This window comes from Rhinoderma darwinii, chromosome 6 (assembly GCF_050947455.1).
Source record: "Rhinoderma darwinii isolate aRhiDar2 chromosome 6, aRhiDar2.hap1, whole genome shotgun sequence".
In the NCBI taxonomy this organism is placed as follows: Eukaryota; Metazoa; Chordata; class Amphibia; order Anura; family Rhinodermatidae; genus Rhinoderma; species Rhinoderma darwinii.
This window is the reverse complement of record NC_134692.1, coordinates 138,993,077-139,011,688: the sequence shown is the minus strand read 5'-3', so window position 1 is coordinate 139,011,688 and position 18,612 is coordinate 138,993,077. Positions and strand designations below refer to the sequence as shown.

General features: G+C 41.6%; 1 protein-coding gene across 3 annotated transcripts in view; it reads left to right on the top strand.

Moving 5' to 3' along the window:
* PRPSAP2 (phosphoribosyl pyrophosphate synthetase associated protein 2) overlaps positions 1-17,709 on the top strand; it is a 45,288-nt gene extending 27,579 nt beyond the window's left edge. For 2 of the 3 annotated variants that reach the window (XM_075830616.1, XM_075830617.1), the window contains exons 4-12: positions 534-600; positions 1,874-2,046; positions 3,744-3,859; positions 11,433-11,488; positions 12,072-12,220; positions 15,629-15,699; positions 16,856-16,945; positions 17,019-17,165; positions 17,306-17,709. In XM_075830616.1, the coding sequence (XP_075686731.1) occupies positions 534-600; positions 1,874-2,046; positions 3,744-3,859; positions 11,433-11,488; positions 12,072-12,220; positions 15,629-15,699; positions 16,856-16,945; positions 17,019-17,165; positions 17,306-17,464 (1,028 nt within the window). In that variant the 3' untranslated portion in view covers positions 17,465-17,709. The remainder of the gene's footprint in view (positions 1-533; positions 601-1,873; positions 2,047-3,743; positions 3,860-11,432; positions 11,489-12,071; positions 12,221-15,628; positions 15,700-16,855; positions 16,946-17,018; positions 17,166-17,305) is intronic. The other variant, XM_075830618.1, reaches the window with a different exon arrangement.
* Positions 17,710-18,612: the final 903 nt, after the last annotated feature.

Sequence of the window (18,612 nt, the reverse complement as noted above, 5' to 3'; positions counted from 1 at the left end):
ATATGTATTGGGATGATCGTGTCTCGGCTCCTGTGACCTCGATGACGGCGTTGCCTCCGGCGTTGAGAGATGTTTTGGCTGCGCGGCTCACATCTGCACTAATCTCCCCGGCTCCGCTCTCGTGTTGTCAGCACTTATTTTCCTATTTGTTGTCACTTGCAAGCGATTTACTGAAAGCGAATGTTGTTTTTGGGGCCAAAATTCTTTACGGATTCATTCCTTAATATTTATAGCGGTCGGAAATACAGAGATCCAAATCCCCGGCTTAGGTATAGAGTAAGGGTCTATTCACACTGCAGAGGTATACGTCGCAGGATTTCCCTAAGAAGTCGTCCCATAGTAAAACCGCACGCTACTGCCACGTTTACATCACCCTAATGCAGACCAATGGTTTGATCCAATCAGCATTGTTGTAAGGTCACACATTTGGGGTCAGAATGAATAATCCTCATATAATATATCATATCATTGGTGCAAGAATTATACAGCATTTGATCTTATATTTTTTTTCTTTCTTTTTTTCAATTCCCCAGAGACCCGTGTCCAGATTCAGGAGTCGGTACGAGGGAAGGACGTGTTTATCATACAGACGGTATCTAAGTAAGCGTTTTACGGCTTCGTCACGACTATTAAGAGTTAATATTTTCACAAGAAACTTGGCCGAGAGGATCGTGAAGAGTATCAGAAATGAGCTCACCCCGTGTAGACGTTGTGTAATAACTCCTCTTTACTGCGCAGACACGGCCTTATATAGGGATGGGGCACAGTCGATCTCGCCGTGTGCCGAGTAGATAAACATTTTACGATGAGGATTTTATAGGGGGGCACTTTCCACGCGTAAAAAGAATTTACCTTCATAATGTGGCAAAAAAATACCGGGAATAGATCTCCCCCTCCCCCAATTAATCTGAATTTGAAAAAGGGTGGTCTTAACTGATCAGCTTTTTCGGGTATGTTCACACGTAGCGTGACACTATGGATTTTCCGCAATGGATTTCGCTGAGAAAAATCTGCGGCATTTTACAGTAGCAGCAAAGTGGATGAGATTTGAGCCAATCTCATCCACACGCTGCAGAAGAAAAACCGCCAAGAAACCGTTGATAAACTGACCCGCGGTGCGGTTTTTTAATCCACAGCATGTGAATTTATTCTTCGCTTTTGCTGCGGATTTTCCCCTTTGAATTCCATGGGGAGATGAAACCCGTAAGAAATAGCAAATTTGCGTTTTTTTTGTCTCGTATCCACCCTGTGTGAACATGGCCTTAAAGGAATTGTCCGTCCTCTGGGGCACGCACTGATCTTGAAAATGAGGTGGATGCAGCGCTGCTTTAGAGCTGTGACCCGTTCACTCCCGGCGCGGACACAGCGCTGACCCAGGTGCAGCTCCATCCTTTTCAGGATCGGCGGGGGTCTCCGAGGACGAAAAGTGATGGAAGATCCGAGCAATGAGAAAGGAACGGACACCTGAAAGGAATAACCCTGTCCACATTCCTGGCACAGCCCCGTTTACCTATTGAGGAAACTCTTCGACGTCCTTGATATTTTGTCTGTGTCCGTCGTTGCCTATGACCAGATTAAAGGGTTTTTCCATTCTCAAGACAACGGAAACCTGTCAATGCTTTCTAATCTGTGGGCGTCGTGATCGAGTAGGATGAGCCGAGTAGATTTCGTTTTGTGGGAACATCTTCAGTATAATTTACTGCTTTAAGGATAATCCGTCAGAGATCTGAGAGGCTTGTACTTCTCCGCGTACATGCCGGTGTCTGGAGAACTAAGCTGCGGATATTTTCCGCTGTCTTATTATTTTACTGAGATATTATGTAACCTCTTTGTATCTGTGCCATTCATTTTTGGATCTCTGCCATGTCTACAGGGATGTGAACACGACAATCATGGAGCTTTTGATCATGGTATACGCGTGCCGGACCTCGTGTGCGAAGACCATCAGTGGCGTCATCCCGTATTTCCCTTACAGCAAGCAGTGCAAGATGAGGAAGAGAGGCTCCATCGTCTCCAAGCTCTTGGCCTCCATGATGTGCAAAGCTGGTAAGATAAAAACGCATGAGGTGCAGAGTTAAGAGGGTTTTACACTGGGCAATTATCGGGCAAACGATCGTTCATCTGGGGGTCGTATCGTTTTAAAAAAGTAAAATATTATCGTTGTCGGCAGCACATCTTGTGTGTAAACAGAGAGACGCGCTACCGACCTGGTAAGAATGTATGGGGACAAGCGATCGGAGTAACGAGTACTCGTCCCCATCCATAGCTCCTCGTGACCGGAGCAAACAAGCAGTCCTGTTGATAGGCGCTCGCTGTGATAGGGCCTGCAGCCTCTGTGATGTCATGCTTACTTTTGATGTTACACAGTCACATGGGAGACCAGGCACCCCTGTGTCTGGGGCTGGAGGAGGATCCATTTATGGCATCATAAAATCAATGTCATAAATGGCTCTTATGGAAAAACAAATTTAAATAGGACTGGCCCACTCTCCTGACACACCTATTTTAGTTACTATTTGCATTCACCATAAATAATTTTGGGGCATCTTTTTTTTTTTTAACTCTGTGTTGTGCCGTTCCTCTGTTGTTCCTCCTGGAATACATTCTGACGTTGTCCAATCTGTGCAGAATGGTAATGTCCAAACTGCTGACCACAATGTTCCTTCCATGTCACAAGCCGGCACATCTTAGAAAGTACTGGTTCTTCTTGCGGAGATCCAGCTAGTAGGTAGTCTTAAAGGGGTTGTCCAGGATAAGGGCTGTTTTTTATACTGATGACCTATTCACAGGATAGGTCATAGTATATGATCCACTTGCACCCTTCGGCTGTGCCGTTTGCTTCCGGGCGCCGGAAGCTATGTAGTGCCGGTTCCGGAAGCAGAAGGCGCTGTGTATGCTGCAGTACTGGAGCTCCCAAGTGAATTGGAGCAGAGCTGCAGTAATCCAGTACGGCTGCTATACGTTATAAGGAGCCAACTGCTTCTGGCACCGACCCTGCATATCTTCTGGCAGCCGGGGCAGCTGATCGGTGCGGGGTCCGGGTGTCAGACCTCCACCGATCATATACTGATTATCTATTTTGTGGAAACAGCCCCCAACCTAGACAACCCTGGGAAAAGAAAACGGTCTCTCTAGTGCCACCTGTAGGTGACTACCCAGTATGTCAATGTCCGACCCTCTATAGAGTTTTGCAAGCATAAAGACTGCTAAAACAGTGTGAGGGTCCTATCAAACAGCTCCTCATATCTCTGCTTCCAGGACCCTCTTGAGTAAATAATTAAGGGAAGTGCAATATTTAGGGATCATTGCAGTAAAATCAGGATTTTGAGTGGCGTTGAGTTTTACGTGATCCTTTGGGACGTTTTGCTGGACGGCTGTGCTGGTTACGCTGAGCTGTATCTGATTATGGAGCGCTCCCAGCTGCTTTCTATGGGTCTGACAATCTTTCCCCTTTGCAGGAGCTTCCACATCAGACCCCCTCACCCCCGCGTTACGTCCGGAGGGATTTCTGTGGGAATAGTTCCATTATTCTCCCTAGAGAAATCCATTAGCGTTTGTTTATTTGGTCGCTCAATCCTCTGTATAAACTTGGCTCCCGGTCTTCATGTAACTTAAGGTTTGGTTTAAGAAAACAGTCACCAGGCAGAGATCCAACCTGCTGACTGACAACTCGGGAGCCGTTGCCTCTGATCTCTGGTGTTATTTTACTGGACCACAATTTTATATTCTCCTTCTCCCCAAAGGTTTAACTCATTTCATCACCATGGACCTGCATCAGAAAGAAATTCAGGGTTTTTTCAATATACCTGTGGACAATCTACGAGCGTCTCCGTTCCTCTTACAGTACATCCAAGAAGAGGTGAGCAGGCTCAGTCACGTGTTGTAAATCAGCGGCCTTAAAACTTTGCACTAAATTTCTCATGGTATTTTAGGCTTTGCCATTTAACGTGTGTTTTCTTCATTGACCTCCGATAGCTGGATGGCAGTAATTTAGACTCTGTTCACACCACAAATTCTCCAATTTATACGCCAAAGTATAGCCTAAGATATTGTGCTGTATATCATATAGTAGGATACATCATGTTTTTTTTCTGGATCCTCTTGTATTGAGCAGCATAGTCAATGACACTTTTCCATACAGTGGAATATAAGATATATTGATGCATTCCAGCCAGACGTGTTCCTGAAGGAATATTTTTTATTTTTTTTTGGGGTAGATCTGGATTATTATAGCTTATGGTCCTCTTCCGCGTACACAGTGGTAGATTTGGTGGTGTGAACAGAGCCTTAAGGCCCTATTACACTGGCCAAAATTTTGGCCGGTGCAGTGAGCGCCGAGCAACGAGATATCATTGATCGGCGCTCGTTTGCTCCTGTCACAAGGAGCTAGGTAGGGGGATGAGCGGTCGTTACTCCGATCGCTCGTCCCCGTACATTATTATCATGTCGGCATCGCGTCTTCTGGTTTACACACCAGGATGTGCTGCCGACAATGATAATATTTCATGTTTTTTTAAAACTATACGATCCACAGATGATTGGGCGTTTGCTCGTTCATCTGCTGATCGCTGCCCTGTTTACACGTTAGCGTTTTATGAAGGCTTGTCTGCCCAATAATTGCCCCGCGTAAAACCCCCTTTAGGCTCCCTTCACGCCATGTTTATTCCATATATTTAGCATGGATGGATTAGCATAGTGTACAGCAAAAAAAAAAAGAAAAAGTTACTACGCTGAATACTTTTTATGTATGTATAGATAGACAGACAGACCTGGAAGCCTATGAGTGACGTATACCGCTTTATGACATACGTCGCAGGTTTACCTCATTGGCATTTCAATAGCTGTTTATATCGTATACTTTAAACAAGTGCCATTCTAGTGTATGGGCAATGATTCGTTAAACGGATGCCTGTCATAGACTATAATACCTGCATACAGGGTCATGAGTTCATCACGTATACGTTTAGCGTATAGCATTATGCTCTATGGTGATGGATGCCACTGTTAGACATCCGTCACAACCCACTTTTAAGATATAGGTTTGGAGCATCTCCCGGCGTATATGCTTAAAACATAGTGCAATAAACGTGATGTAAAGGGGGCCTTATATTCATCTTTTTACCTTAAGTGTTCCTCCTAAAGAAGATTTAGAGCATTTTCCTAATATATGTAATAAGGCTGTGGTGCATCGTTCCCCCAATACACAAGCTTATAAAAAAAAAATCTATGCTGCCTGTTGCCACCACTAGGGAGCGATCTATATAGGGCTCTCTTTGACATAAGTAGAGGCCACATACAGGTCGCCCCCTAGTGGTGGGAATAGGCATCTAACGTTTTTATAAGCACGTGTGCAGGGAAATGCAAAAAGCTCTAATTCATGTAACCTCTATGGCTGCCTATATTGGGATCATGTACTGTAAACTTTTGCAAGATTTTAAGAGTCGTTCTTGCATTAAATTTGCTCAACAGCACTTGTGGATTGTTAATAATTAAAGATCTATTCCAGGAGGCCCCATAGATCGCAGGTGCAGGTGCAACGTTCTTTGCTGATGAAAATCACCCGTTCTGTGTAAAATGTTTTACTTGCGCCATTTATATTTACTTTTAATGCCACCTATCAATGCCATGTCCCGAAACTCTCCCCTATCTAAAAACTATTTAAAGGGGTTGTCCCAAGCCACCGGATCGGTAATAAATGTGTGATCGCTGGGACCCCACTGATCACTAGAATGGGGGTCCCGAACCGCCCTCTTCTCCTCAATGTACAATCGCGGTGAGGAGGAGCTTGAATGGAACACCCTGCTTCTCCATCAATTCTCTGAGACTCCGGGAGGTAGCCGGGCGCGGTACTCGTCTATCTCCATCGGTCCCATAGACCGTGAATGGAGCGGCAGGACGCATGTACACTCGTGGATAGGTGATAAATGTTCATTTTGGGACAGCCCCTTTAATGTATTGCTCAGCCTGAGCGTCCCAGTTCATGAATAGAATACCAAAACGGCATAAAAGACTGACACTAACACAGGAGAGTGATGGGAGAGAGTGAGGCAGGTGATGTAAGTTTACATATCAAAGCTGAAACACATACTATTCAGGTTCTGCATGGCGTGGGGAATGTAATGGCACGCAATGTACGGTTAGCCCCCCGAAATCTGTGTAGGAGGACAAGATCACTCTGAAATGGCTGAATAGGATACTAAAACTTAACACATGAGAAACGTTCTGTACCTTGATGTTACTACCAGTTGTGATTGGCATTGCTCTGCAATAAAACAAGCATACCTAGTCCACGTATTATCGCAGACGCGTTTCTGTCTCTTAGATTAACAGATCTCTATATACCAGCGGTCAGACCATAGCGTTGTATCTGGATCTGCAAGTATGTTGTCGAGGTTTCGGCTTTTTAACTAGGAGAGTGCGTGGTGGAGATGACAGATGATCTCTCTGCCTCGTAATTACAGCACAGATATAGGAAGCCGTGCATTTTAAATGTTCTCGCTGGCACGCCAGGGGCCGATCACGTTTCAGGCTAAACAATGAACGTGCATCTCATTTACTGCGTGCCGGAGACCGAGCTGGAGGTGTGTAAGTCGCGTTTAGCTGCATAGGTACAAATACTTTTATGTTTAGGGCAAGCATGGACGCCCCCTCCCCCCGGCAGTGTATAGAGCATGACGCTTCTGCTTACTGACGCGTTTTTCTGTTTGTTTCTGGGTAAACATTACAATTTTGCTGTCAATTCTTCCAAGTTAACGCAATCTGAATGACCTTCCTGTCCCTAATCATTTTATTCCTTAGCATTATTATGAAGTGGCCAAATCATTCCCACTGAAAATTATATGGACATCTTTGTAAAACCTCAGATAAGTATTTAAAGAGCAATTACACTCACAATGGATATTAACATCAATCATACAATAAACATTCCTGAGTTATATGGGGAATCCCATTTTATAAATAGGTTTTGTCAAACAATTTTTTTTCTTCTACTAAATGTCTGTCCCATCATAGCTCAGGGTGGAGCACAGATTAATATTTACTTTACCCTGGAAGGAGCTTTCTATTGTGATCTTTGTCACTCCTTTCTTAGTAAGGCAATGTATATGAGCTGCCAAAAGAAGTAGGGACCTTATGTTCTAAAGAATATGACTTTTATCATACTGCCCCCTATATACAAGAATATAACTACTATAATACTGCCCCCTATATACAAGAATATAACTACTATAATACTGCCCCTATATACAAGAATATAACTACTATTATACTGCCCCTATATGCAAGAATATAACTACTATAATACTGCCCTCTATATACAAGAATATAACTACTATAATACTGCCCTCTATATACAAGAATATAACTACTATAATACTGTCCCTATATACAAGAATATAACCACTATAATACTGCCTCCTATGTACAAGAATATAACTACTATAATACTGTCCCTATATACAAGAATATAACTACTATAATACTGCCCCTATATACAAGAATATAACTACTATAATACTACCCCTATATACAAGATATAACTACTATAATACTGCCCCCTATATACAAGAATATAACTACTATAATACTGCCCCCTATATACAAGACTATAACTACTATAATACTGCCTCCTATATACAAGAATATAACTACTATAATACTGCCACTATATACAAGAATATAACTACTATAATACTGCCCCCTATATACAAGAATATAACTACTATAATACTGCCCCTATATACAAGAATATAACTACTATTATACTGCCCCTATATGCAAGAATATAACTACTATAATACTGCCCTCTATATACAAGAATATAACTACTATAATACTGTCCCTATATACAAGAATATAACTACTATAATACTGCCCCTATATACAAGAATATAACTACTATAATACTACCCCTATATACAAGATATAACTACTATAATACTGCCCCCTATATACAAGAATATAACTACTATAATACTGCCCCCTATATACAAGAATATAACTACTATAATACTGCCACTATATACAAGAATATAACTACTATAATACTGCCCCCTATATACAAGAATATAACTACTATAATACTGCCCCCTATATACAAGAATATAACTACTATATTACTGCCCCCTATATACAAGAATATAACTACTATAATACTGCCACCTATATACAAGAATATAACTACTATAATACTGCCCCCTATATACAAGAATATAACTACTATAATACTGCCCCTATATACAAGAATATAACTACTATAATACTGCTCCTATATACAAGAATATAACTACTATAATACTGCCCCTATATACAAGAATATAACTACTATAATACTGCTCCCTATATACAAGAATATAACTACTATAATACTGCTCCTATATACAAGAATATAACTACTATAATACTGCCCCCTATATACAAGAATATAACTACTATAATACTGCTCCCTATATACAAGAATATAACTACTATAATACTGCCCCTATATACAAGAATATAACTACTATAATACTGCCCCTATATACAAGAATATAACTACTATAATACTGCTCCTATATACAAGACTATAACTACTATAATACTGCCTCCTATATACAAGAATATAACTACTATAATACTGCCCCCTATATACAAGAATATAACTACTATAATACTGCCCCTATATACAAGAATATAACTACTATAATACTGCCCCCTATATACAAGAATATAACTACTATAATACTGCCCCCTATATACAAGAATATAACTACTATAATACTGCCCCTATATACAAGAATATAACTACTATAATACTGCCCCTCTATACAAGAATATAACTACTATAATACTACCTCCTATATACAAGAATATAACTACTACAATACTGCTCCTATATACAAGAATATAACTACTATAATACTGCCCCTATATACAAGAATATAACTACTATAATACTGCCCCCTATATACAAGAATATAACTACTATAATACTGCCACTATATACAAGAATATAACTACTATAATACTGCCCCCTATATACAAGAATATAACTACTATAATACTGCCCCCTATATACAAGAATATAACTACTATAATACTGCCCCCTATATACAAGAATATATCTACTATAATACTGCCCCCTATATACAAGAATATAACTATTATAATACTGCCCCTATATACAAGAATATAACTACTATAATACTGCCCCCTATATACAAGAATATATCTACTATAATACTGCCCCCTATATACAAGAATATATCTACTATAATACTGCCCCTATATACAAGAATATAACTACTATAATACTGCCCCTATATACAAGAATATAACTACTATAATACTGCCCCTATATACAAGAATATAACTACTATAATACTGCCTCCTATATACAAGAATATAACTACTATAATACTGCCCCCTATATACAAGAATATAACTACTATAATACTGCCCCCTATATACAAGAATATAACTACTATAATACTGCCCCCTATATACAAGAATATAACTACTATAATACTGCCCCTATATACAAGAATAGAACTACTATAATACTGCCCCCTATATACAAGAATAGAACTACTATAATACTGCCCCCTATATACAAGAATATAACTACTATAATACTGCCCCCTATATACAAGAATATAACTACTATAATACTGCCCCCTATATACAAGAATATAACTACTATAATACTGCCCCTATATACAAGAATATAACTACTATAATACTGCCCCTATATACAAGAATATAACTACTATAATACTGACTCTATATACAAGAATATAACTACTATAATACTGCTCCTATATACTAGAATATAACTACTATAATACTGCCCCCTATATACAAGAATATAACTACTATAATACTGCCCCTATGTACAAGAATATAACTACTATAATACTGCCCCCTATATACAAGAATATAACTACTATAATACTGCCCCCTATATACAAGAATATAACTACTGTAATGCTGCCCCCTATATACAAGAATATAACTACTGTAATGCTGCCCCCTATATACAAGAATATAACTACTATAATACTGCCTCTATATACAAGAATATAACTACTATAATACTGCCCCCTATATACAAGAATATAACTACTATAATACTGCCCCCTATATACAAGAATATAACTACTATAATACTGCCCCCTATATACAAGAATATTACTACTATAATACTGCCCCCTATATACAAGAATATAACTACTATAATGCTGCCCCCTATATACAAGAATATAACTACTGTAATGCTGCCCCCTATATACAAGAATATAACTACTGTAATACTGCCTCTATATACAAAAATATAACTACTGTAATACTGCCCCCTATATACAAGAATATAACTACTATAATACTGCCCCTATATACAAGAATATACCTACTATAATACTGCCCCCTATATACAAGAATATAACTACTATAATACTGCTCCTATATACAAGAATATAACTACTATAATACTGCCCCTATATACTAGACTATAACTACTATAATACTGCCCCCTATATACAAGAATATAACTAATATAATACTGCCCCCTATATATAAGAATATAACTACTATAATACTGCCCCTATATACAAGAATATAACTACTATAATACTGCCCCTATATACAAGAATATAACTACTATAATACTGCTCCTATATACAAGAATATAACTACTATAATACTGCCTCTATATACAAGAATATAACTACTATAATACTGCCCCCTATATACAAGAATATAACTACTATAATACTGCCCCCTATATACAGGAATATAACTACTATAATACTGCCCCCTATGTACAAGAATATAACTACTATAATACTGCCTCTATATACAAGACTATAACTACTATAATACTGCCCCCTATATACAAGAATAGAACTACTATAATACTGCTCCCTATATACAAGAATATAACTACTATAATACTGCCCCTATATACAAGAATATAACTACTATAATACTGCCCCCTATATACAAGAATATAACTACTATAACACTGCCCCCTATATACAAGAATATAACTACTATAATACTGCCCCCTATATACAAGAATATAACTACTATAATACTGCCCCTATATACAAGAATATAACTACTATAATACTGCTCCTATATACAAGAATATAACTACTATAATACTGCCCCCTATATACAGGAATATAACTACTATAATACTGCCCCCTATATACAAGAATATAACTACTATAATACTGCCCCCTATATACAAGAATATAACTACTATAATACTGCCCCCTAGAATATAGTTACTGTAATTCTGATATAAACTACTTGTGGCAGTACTCTTATAATTAAGTAGAATTACAGAAGAACCTGGAAGAATATCGACAAGGTGGACAACAGTCTTGACTGGAAAAATCACATCAAACGTTAACCTATAAATAATGATTTCTTTTGTTTTATCTATACAGATTCCTGACTACAGAAATGCAGTTATTGTAGCCAAGTCACCATCATCCGCAAAAAGGTGAGGACAACATCCCTCTCTCCTAATGTTTTGTCTTTGTTAGAAGGCAGAATAACGGACTTCCTCACCGCTTGCAGTACCTTTTTATTCCACTGAGTGGTGTTGCAGCAAAGCAGAGAATTGCACTTTTCAACAGTCGAAAAGAGGAAAAGCTGAAGGTGTAAAAGAAACCTCCACCTTTTAGGCAGATTAGCTGCCTTGAGGGGATTAAAATTATTTTAACCCTTTCCAACTTGTCACCAATTCAACATAACTGGACACGACAACAATTTATTTTTCATGTATGCAAAATATTTCAAAGCACTCCGCCTGTATTTGTACATATCCACGGTCATAGTGGCTTCCATTATACATAGTATAAATCCTTAGTCCATACGGAGACGTTGCAGGAGGGAGAGGTGCATGCTGATGCTACGTTTCGGGGGGACCTTTCTCAGGCATCACCTATTGTCACGTGATTAGCGTCATTCTCCGTGAGCGCCGCTGGTCAGCAGAGCATCGTTTTAATAGCTGTGTTTTCCTGGAGTCCCTTCTCTGAAAGGACGGCCAGTATAATCGCTTGTCTGTTTCCATCCCCCTACAGAGCTCAATCATTTGCTGAACGGTTACGACTAGGAATCGCCGTTATCCATGGAGAAGCTCAGGACGCAGAATCAGACATGGTAGACGGAAGACATTCACCGCCGGCTGCCAAGAATATTTCTGCTATTCATCCGACATTGGAGATACCCTGTAAGTATAATTACTTTAAATCCAGCATTAAAGGGGTATTCCCATTCTAGACCTTTATGGCATATCCAACGGACCAGGTGACCACTCCTGGCAGAAAACTTGTGACTGGCACTTGTCTTATGTATTGCTCGGCTTAACCCCTTAGCAGCTGGACGTGCCATTTACATCCTGGTGCGTGGTGTAATGTTTGGAGTGCGCTCCATATGCAGCGGGTGTCGGCTGTGTTTTACAGCTGACACCTGGGGCTAACGGCCAGGAACAGCAATCGCAACCACAGCATCTGAGACGCTAAAAGGAATGGGCGGCCCCCTCCGACAGCTCATCGGCGCCCCTGCAACACGATCAGGGGGTGCCGATGGTTGTCATGGCAGCCTTCACTCTCTCTGTTAAGAAGCCTGTAAATTAGGCATCACCGTAATCGTATTGAGCCACAGAATAAAGATCTCTTTTTTTCTGCACGGCAAAAGCCGTAAAAACGAAACCAAAAATACAATGGAGGAATCGTGTTTTTTTTTTTTATATACTTTTTTTTTTCCCGTTTTCCCAGTACGTTATTTGGTACTGTAAACGGTACCAATAGAAACTACGACTTCTCTGCAAAAAATAAGCCCTCACACCGCTCTAGTGACCGAAAAATAAAAAAAGTTATGGCTCTTGGAAGGCGGGGAGTGAAAGATGAAAATTAAAAATCAAATAATGGCTCAGTCCCAACGGGGTTGTCTCATTAGAATAATCCCCTTTTAGGCTGCTGGAATCCTGGGCACTCAGCTGCTGGGAAATAAAGGGTTACACCATGTTATTGGTTGCACCGTCCATTATAGTGAGAGCTGCTCTTTGGAGTGGCCGTCCCCTCCGGCTAATAGAAGGGCGGTCCTCGCATGATGTCCATATACATCAATAGGGCAGCAGCTGCCGCATGACAATTCCAGTATTACATGGCGCCTTGTCAGATGAATCGGTGACTATGTAATATGTGTTTGAGTCCTTCAGGGAATGGGGCTGCTCTTTGTGTTCCCGTCATTGCTGCCTTGTGCTTTGTTGAGGATACGAAGAGAAGAAAAAAAAGGAGTAAACCGAACGAGGCGCTGCGCATCCTGCCCCCTATGAGGACACGGACTATAAAACATTAACATGGCGAGCAGCCAGTGGTTAATACAAACAATATGAATCTTTCATGCAGCAAGTGCCGCCGCGGCCAGGTCGTGGAAGGTTTTATATGGTTTATTTTTAGCCATGCTGCACAGTAAACCTAGATGGTAAATAATGTGAGGAAACCCTTTATCTCCTGCTGGTCTGTGGGCGTCCCTGCACTATAAAGATAGATGCGGCTTGGCTGCTCTAACCAAGGAACTCAAATGGGTTGTCCAGGATCAGACCAACATGGCTGCTTTTTTCCAAAAACAGCGCCACACCTGTCCGCAGGATGTGTATGGTATTACAGCTCCAACTCCTATCACTCCAATCAAGCTGAGCTGCAATACCAGTCACAACCCAGGTGTGGCGCTGGTTTTTAAAGTGCAGCCATGTTTTTCAAAGCTTTTACCAGCAGGTAGCATTACCTACAGACTGAGGAGGAGAGCCGCGGGGCTGAGCCAGGAGGAGCGCGGGCGCATGTGGGAGGTTTTAACCACATGACCGCCTCTCCCTTGTGTACACCCCTGTCTTATTGGTTAATATAGTGGATCCAGGGGGCGTGGCTTGGATGCCGAACAGAGCGGTCGCATCTCCTTGAGCTCCGCGCTGAGATCTCCAAGCGACGACCATAGCGACAAGGCATACTTACCGGACCATTACCGGAACACCAGATTGTTATCCTCGGAAAGGAAGCATCATGATGACCCGGACAAAATCTTTAAAAACGGGACCAAAACGCCTCACGGACTTCTTCTCCGCAAGGGAGAACAAAAATGGCGGTGACGCGACTGCCTCTGCTGGGATCCCGCTTGTCTGTCCCTCCTCACCTGAGGGAGAAGGGGAGGAAGAGATGCCCAGGACATCACAGGAGGGTGAGTGCATGCCCCGGGTGGAAGGAGAAGAAGAATCGCCAGCCATAGCGGTTATAGGGAAGAGACGCTCTGCTGTAACATCAGCCATTCCCATACCTAAAATGGCGTCCGCCCCTCGTGCCTCAGGGGGATCTCCCCTCCCCAGCCCTGCAGGTCTCATAGCAGCCCACAGCCTGGGGACAGAAGATTTATTTGCACAACCTGGAGCTATAGAAGATATCCCTTCCTCTAACCAAGCTGCTTCAGAGGCCTTTATTAAAAATGTGATATTAGCCCTGAGGGGGTCCTTTCAGAGTGATCTTTTAGGATTCTCCACAAAGCTCTCTAACGCCATTGACGGCTTGGGAGAGAGGGTAGATCACGTGGAGGTTAAAATGAGTGAACTCACTAATGCTCATAATGAAGTGGTAGATGCTCACGTATCCCTGGAAGAAGAAATGCAAAGTCTGAAACACAAATTGGCAGACTTGGAAGATCGCAATAGAAGAAATAATGTTAAATTTAGAGGAATTCCTGAGTCTGTACAACCTAACGACCTCACTGCATATTTGCAGCAACTTATAAAAGAAGGGATACCTTCCTCCAAACCAGAGGATCTCATTATTGATAGAGCTCATAGGCTCCCGAAACCTAAATCTATTCCTAATGATCTGCCGAGAGATGTGATAGCAAGGATTCATTTTTTCCATACTAAAGATTCCCTGATGTCCGCCACTAGACGACTGCCTGCTCTACCTACTCCCTATGAGAAGATTCATGTTTACGCGGACTTGTCCCAAATATAGTGGATCCATATATAAGAGGCAGGTCTCCATACCGTCTGAATTAGGCAGCAGCATTTGTCAGGAGAAAAACTCTTGTTCTCCCCTCTGGAAACTGAAGGATTAGACTGTAATCCTAATAACAGATTGGAAAGATTTGGTTCCAAATGAGGATTAATGTCTCTGCAACTTTGGCTTTCCTTTCTTTTCTGTCTGTATGAAATGTGGAGACATGAGGTTCGGGGGAAGAAGATCTCGTAGAACTGGATTACAGCCTTTAACCCTCGCCTGCGGGCCGGCCCGCAGTGAAGAAGCTCTCGCTAGATCTGTAATCACATTGACTATGATAGACCTTGCCCACCTGAACACTTTTTTTTTTTTTTTTTTTAATGGTCCCCAATTTTGGGACCATGATGCATTTTAGCTAAGGTCCAAATACCAGCCCATTGATTAGTGGAGCACTATGGGGCGATCTTGTTTACTGTGGACTGACTGTAGTATGAGGGAATTTTCTAGCCATTTAGAAATTGTCCGAGTATTTTTGCTATGTGGATATCTAAGTCAACCCCGCCTAATATTTATCACAAACGCAAAAGTGAAAAATACATTTCAGCCTCTGACATTTTTGTTTTTTGTTGCAGTGATGTTCCCAAAAGAAAAACCTCCTATTACTGTGGTGGGTGATGTCGGCGGGAGGATCGCCATCATTGTAGTAAGTTCAGGCAGAGGCGTGGTTTTGTTTTATGGTCCGTACGAGTCCAGAACTCTGCAGCTCCTTTACAGTCTGACTCTTGGTGTTCTTCCCTCGTGCAATTTTGTATCCGCCGGGGGCCGAACTACTAAGATCAATTTAGGGCCCAGTATTTATGGAGACTGTGAAGAGGCAGCTGATCTTGGGCTCTGTTCACATCTGCATCCTGGTTTCCGTTTATAAGGGAAACCAGGACGCCGTTTCGGATCGATGGTACCGCCAGCGCCCGATGGACCCCATTTAATCATCGATTTCCATTGTGGTGTCTGTTGTTTTGATGGGAAAAATACCAAGAACTTTACAGTGGAGCGCCCTGGTGAGTAACATTGCTGACTTTATAAAACTTTTAAAAAGTTTTATAGAGTACAAACTATAGGGGAGATCTGAGCTCCTATTTTGTATTTTTGTTTTCTTTGGTCAATGCAAATTCTGCTTGCAGGAGTCCCAGGTAAACGGGACCCTCCCCTCTCCTGAGCATGGGCTGCATTTTGGCCAATCACATGATAAATTCTCAACCGTGCTTATAATATGATTGGCTAAAAAAAGAAAACCGATGCGCCAGTAGCGGCTGCTCCTCTCTACCCGGGGCTTCTGCAAGCAGAATTTGCAAGATTTTGGACCTCCACTGTAAAGCGATTTATCAAATGTAGAGAGAACCCCTAGTATTGTCTCCAGGAGCCGTACGCTGCCTTATGGGGATTTCATAGGACAAAAAAAATCTAGATCGGTCTCCTTTAAAGGGGTTTTACACGATTGGACAACTGATGACCTGTGCGCCGGATGTTTTGAAGGGTTGGCGGTAGTCGGAGCTGGAAGCCGATGGCTCTGACCACTGCGTGGCGGCTCTTCTACAGAACTGCAGCTCTGAACTCATTCACTTGAATACTGCATCTCGGCCGCTACTCCGTGACTGGAGCCATCTGCTTCCGGACGCAGCAGGAGCAGCTGATCGGTGCGGGGTCCGGGTGTCTGACCCGCACCGATCATGTCCGATCCGATCGTGGAAAACCCCTTTAAGTTAATGTTATCAAATAGTGAAAAAAAAAGTGATGTTTGAGCCAATTAATTATTTTAATGATGTTTTTTTTTTAACTTTTTCTCACTGTTCTTACATTAGAAAGTCCTCCGCTATTTCCTCTCCAGACCGGACTTCATAGGCAGACATTGGGTCAACACACATCTAGGGCGTCAGGGCTTCTCTCTGCCTGTAACCTAATTCTTTTGGGAAACTCGCCTATTCAGGTAACCAGTATATGACATCAGGGTCTTGGTTTCCACAGGACGACATCATTGACGACGTAGACAGTTTTGTAGCCGCAGCCGAAACGTTGAAAGAACGAGGAGCCTACAAAATCTTCGTCATGGCCACTCATGGACTCTTGTCCTCAGACGCTCCCAGGTTAATAGAGGAGTCGTCCATCGACGAGGTGAGAGGAGATTACCGTCAATTTGCTGTTTGTCCCCCCATTCCCCCCCCCACCCCCCAATGTTGTTGTCTCATTAATAGGGACAAGCCTCTTAGACCGTTTTCTAATGTTTGCCTGTTCCCAATTTTTTTATTCCCCAGGTGGTTGTCACGAACACAATCCCCCACGAAATCCAAAAGCTGCAGTGCCCCAAAATCAAGACTGTCGACATCAGCATGATCCTGTCCGAAGCCATCCGCAGGATCCATAACGGAGAGTCCATGTCTTACCTCTTTAGAAATATAGGAATGGATGATTAATCCTTTGCCGTTTTTTGTCTATATAAATATATATTTTTTAGGAATTATACCAAGGGCCAAAACTGGAATTGTACAGTGTCTCTCTGTGCCGTATAAGCGCTTACCTTAATATTACAACAAAAGCCGTTTTTTCCAGGCTGATATGTCTACCTGTCGGTTCACCAATCTATGACGTCTTGGGGTTTTTTTTTTTTTTGCTTGTTCTTTTTGCTAGTTTTCTTGTGAACAAAATTCTCACACAAAAACTACTGCCTTTGTTCCATGCACTAGGGGTGTTTTGGAAAGCAGCAATACTAGAGAATATCTGCATTTACCCGTACATATATATATGTCATTTGAAGTCCTTTAAAGGGGTTGTCCACTTTAGAAAACCTATTTGTTTTGTAAGGGAATTCAGTGTTAATAGAGGGGTGTCCTCTATTTAGGATCCTCATCTCTCCGTTATAAAGAGCGTCTCTCTCTCTCTCTCTCTCTCTCTCTGGAGGACCTGTCCTGTCTTGCACTACACAGACAACCCATTGATATGAATGGACACTGCGTAATGCTTCATTTCCCCTGTGGTGGCGCTGCAGGGAAACTGAACACTTGCTGCCAGGTTTCCCTACAGATCACAGCTGATCAATGGAGGTCACAGCAGGAGGACACTTTGGGATCCACTTAATATCAATGACCCTTCTAACAAGGATGGACTGTTTGAAGTGGAGAACCCCTTTGTCATCCCCTTCTGTTTGGTTGTGTCTGGGGAAGCTGGGAATTAAGCAATTAGGTCAACGTTATAGCTTTCCTTAGGTCCTGAATGGCAAATCTACCTAGTTATATATGGGAAAATGGATATTGATATATCACTGCATAGCCAAGCAAACGTGCCGTTCACCACCCGAGGATGGAAGCGGTAATGGCGGCCATATTGCTTGTCACCCAGCTCTCCCATATACAGATATAAACCGAATATTTACAGACTCCTGTTATTTTAATCCGACCATTGCTTATTGATACAAAGCAACCGGTGTCCTGCTGGTTGTCTGTCGGCATAAATGTACTGAATAGCGCAACCAAAGGGACTTTTAAGTTGATAAATATATATATAGAGATCAAGCCTGCTCTTAGAAGCAACTATTGACTGGGGCTCGTACGAAACTACTTATAGC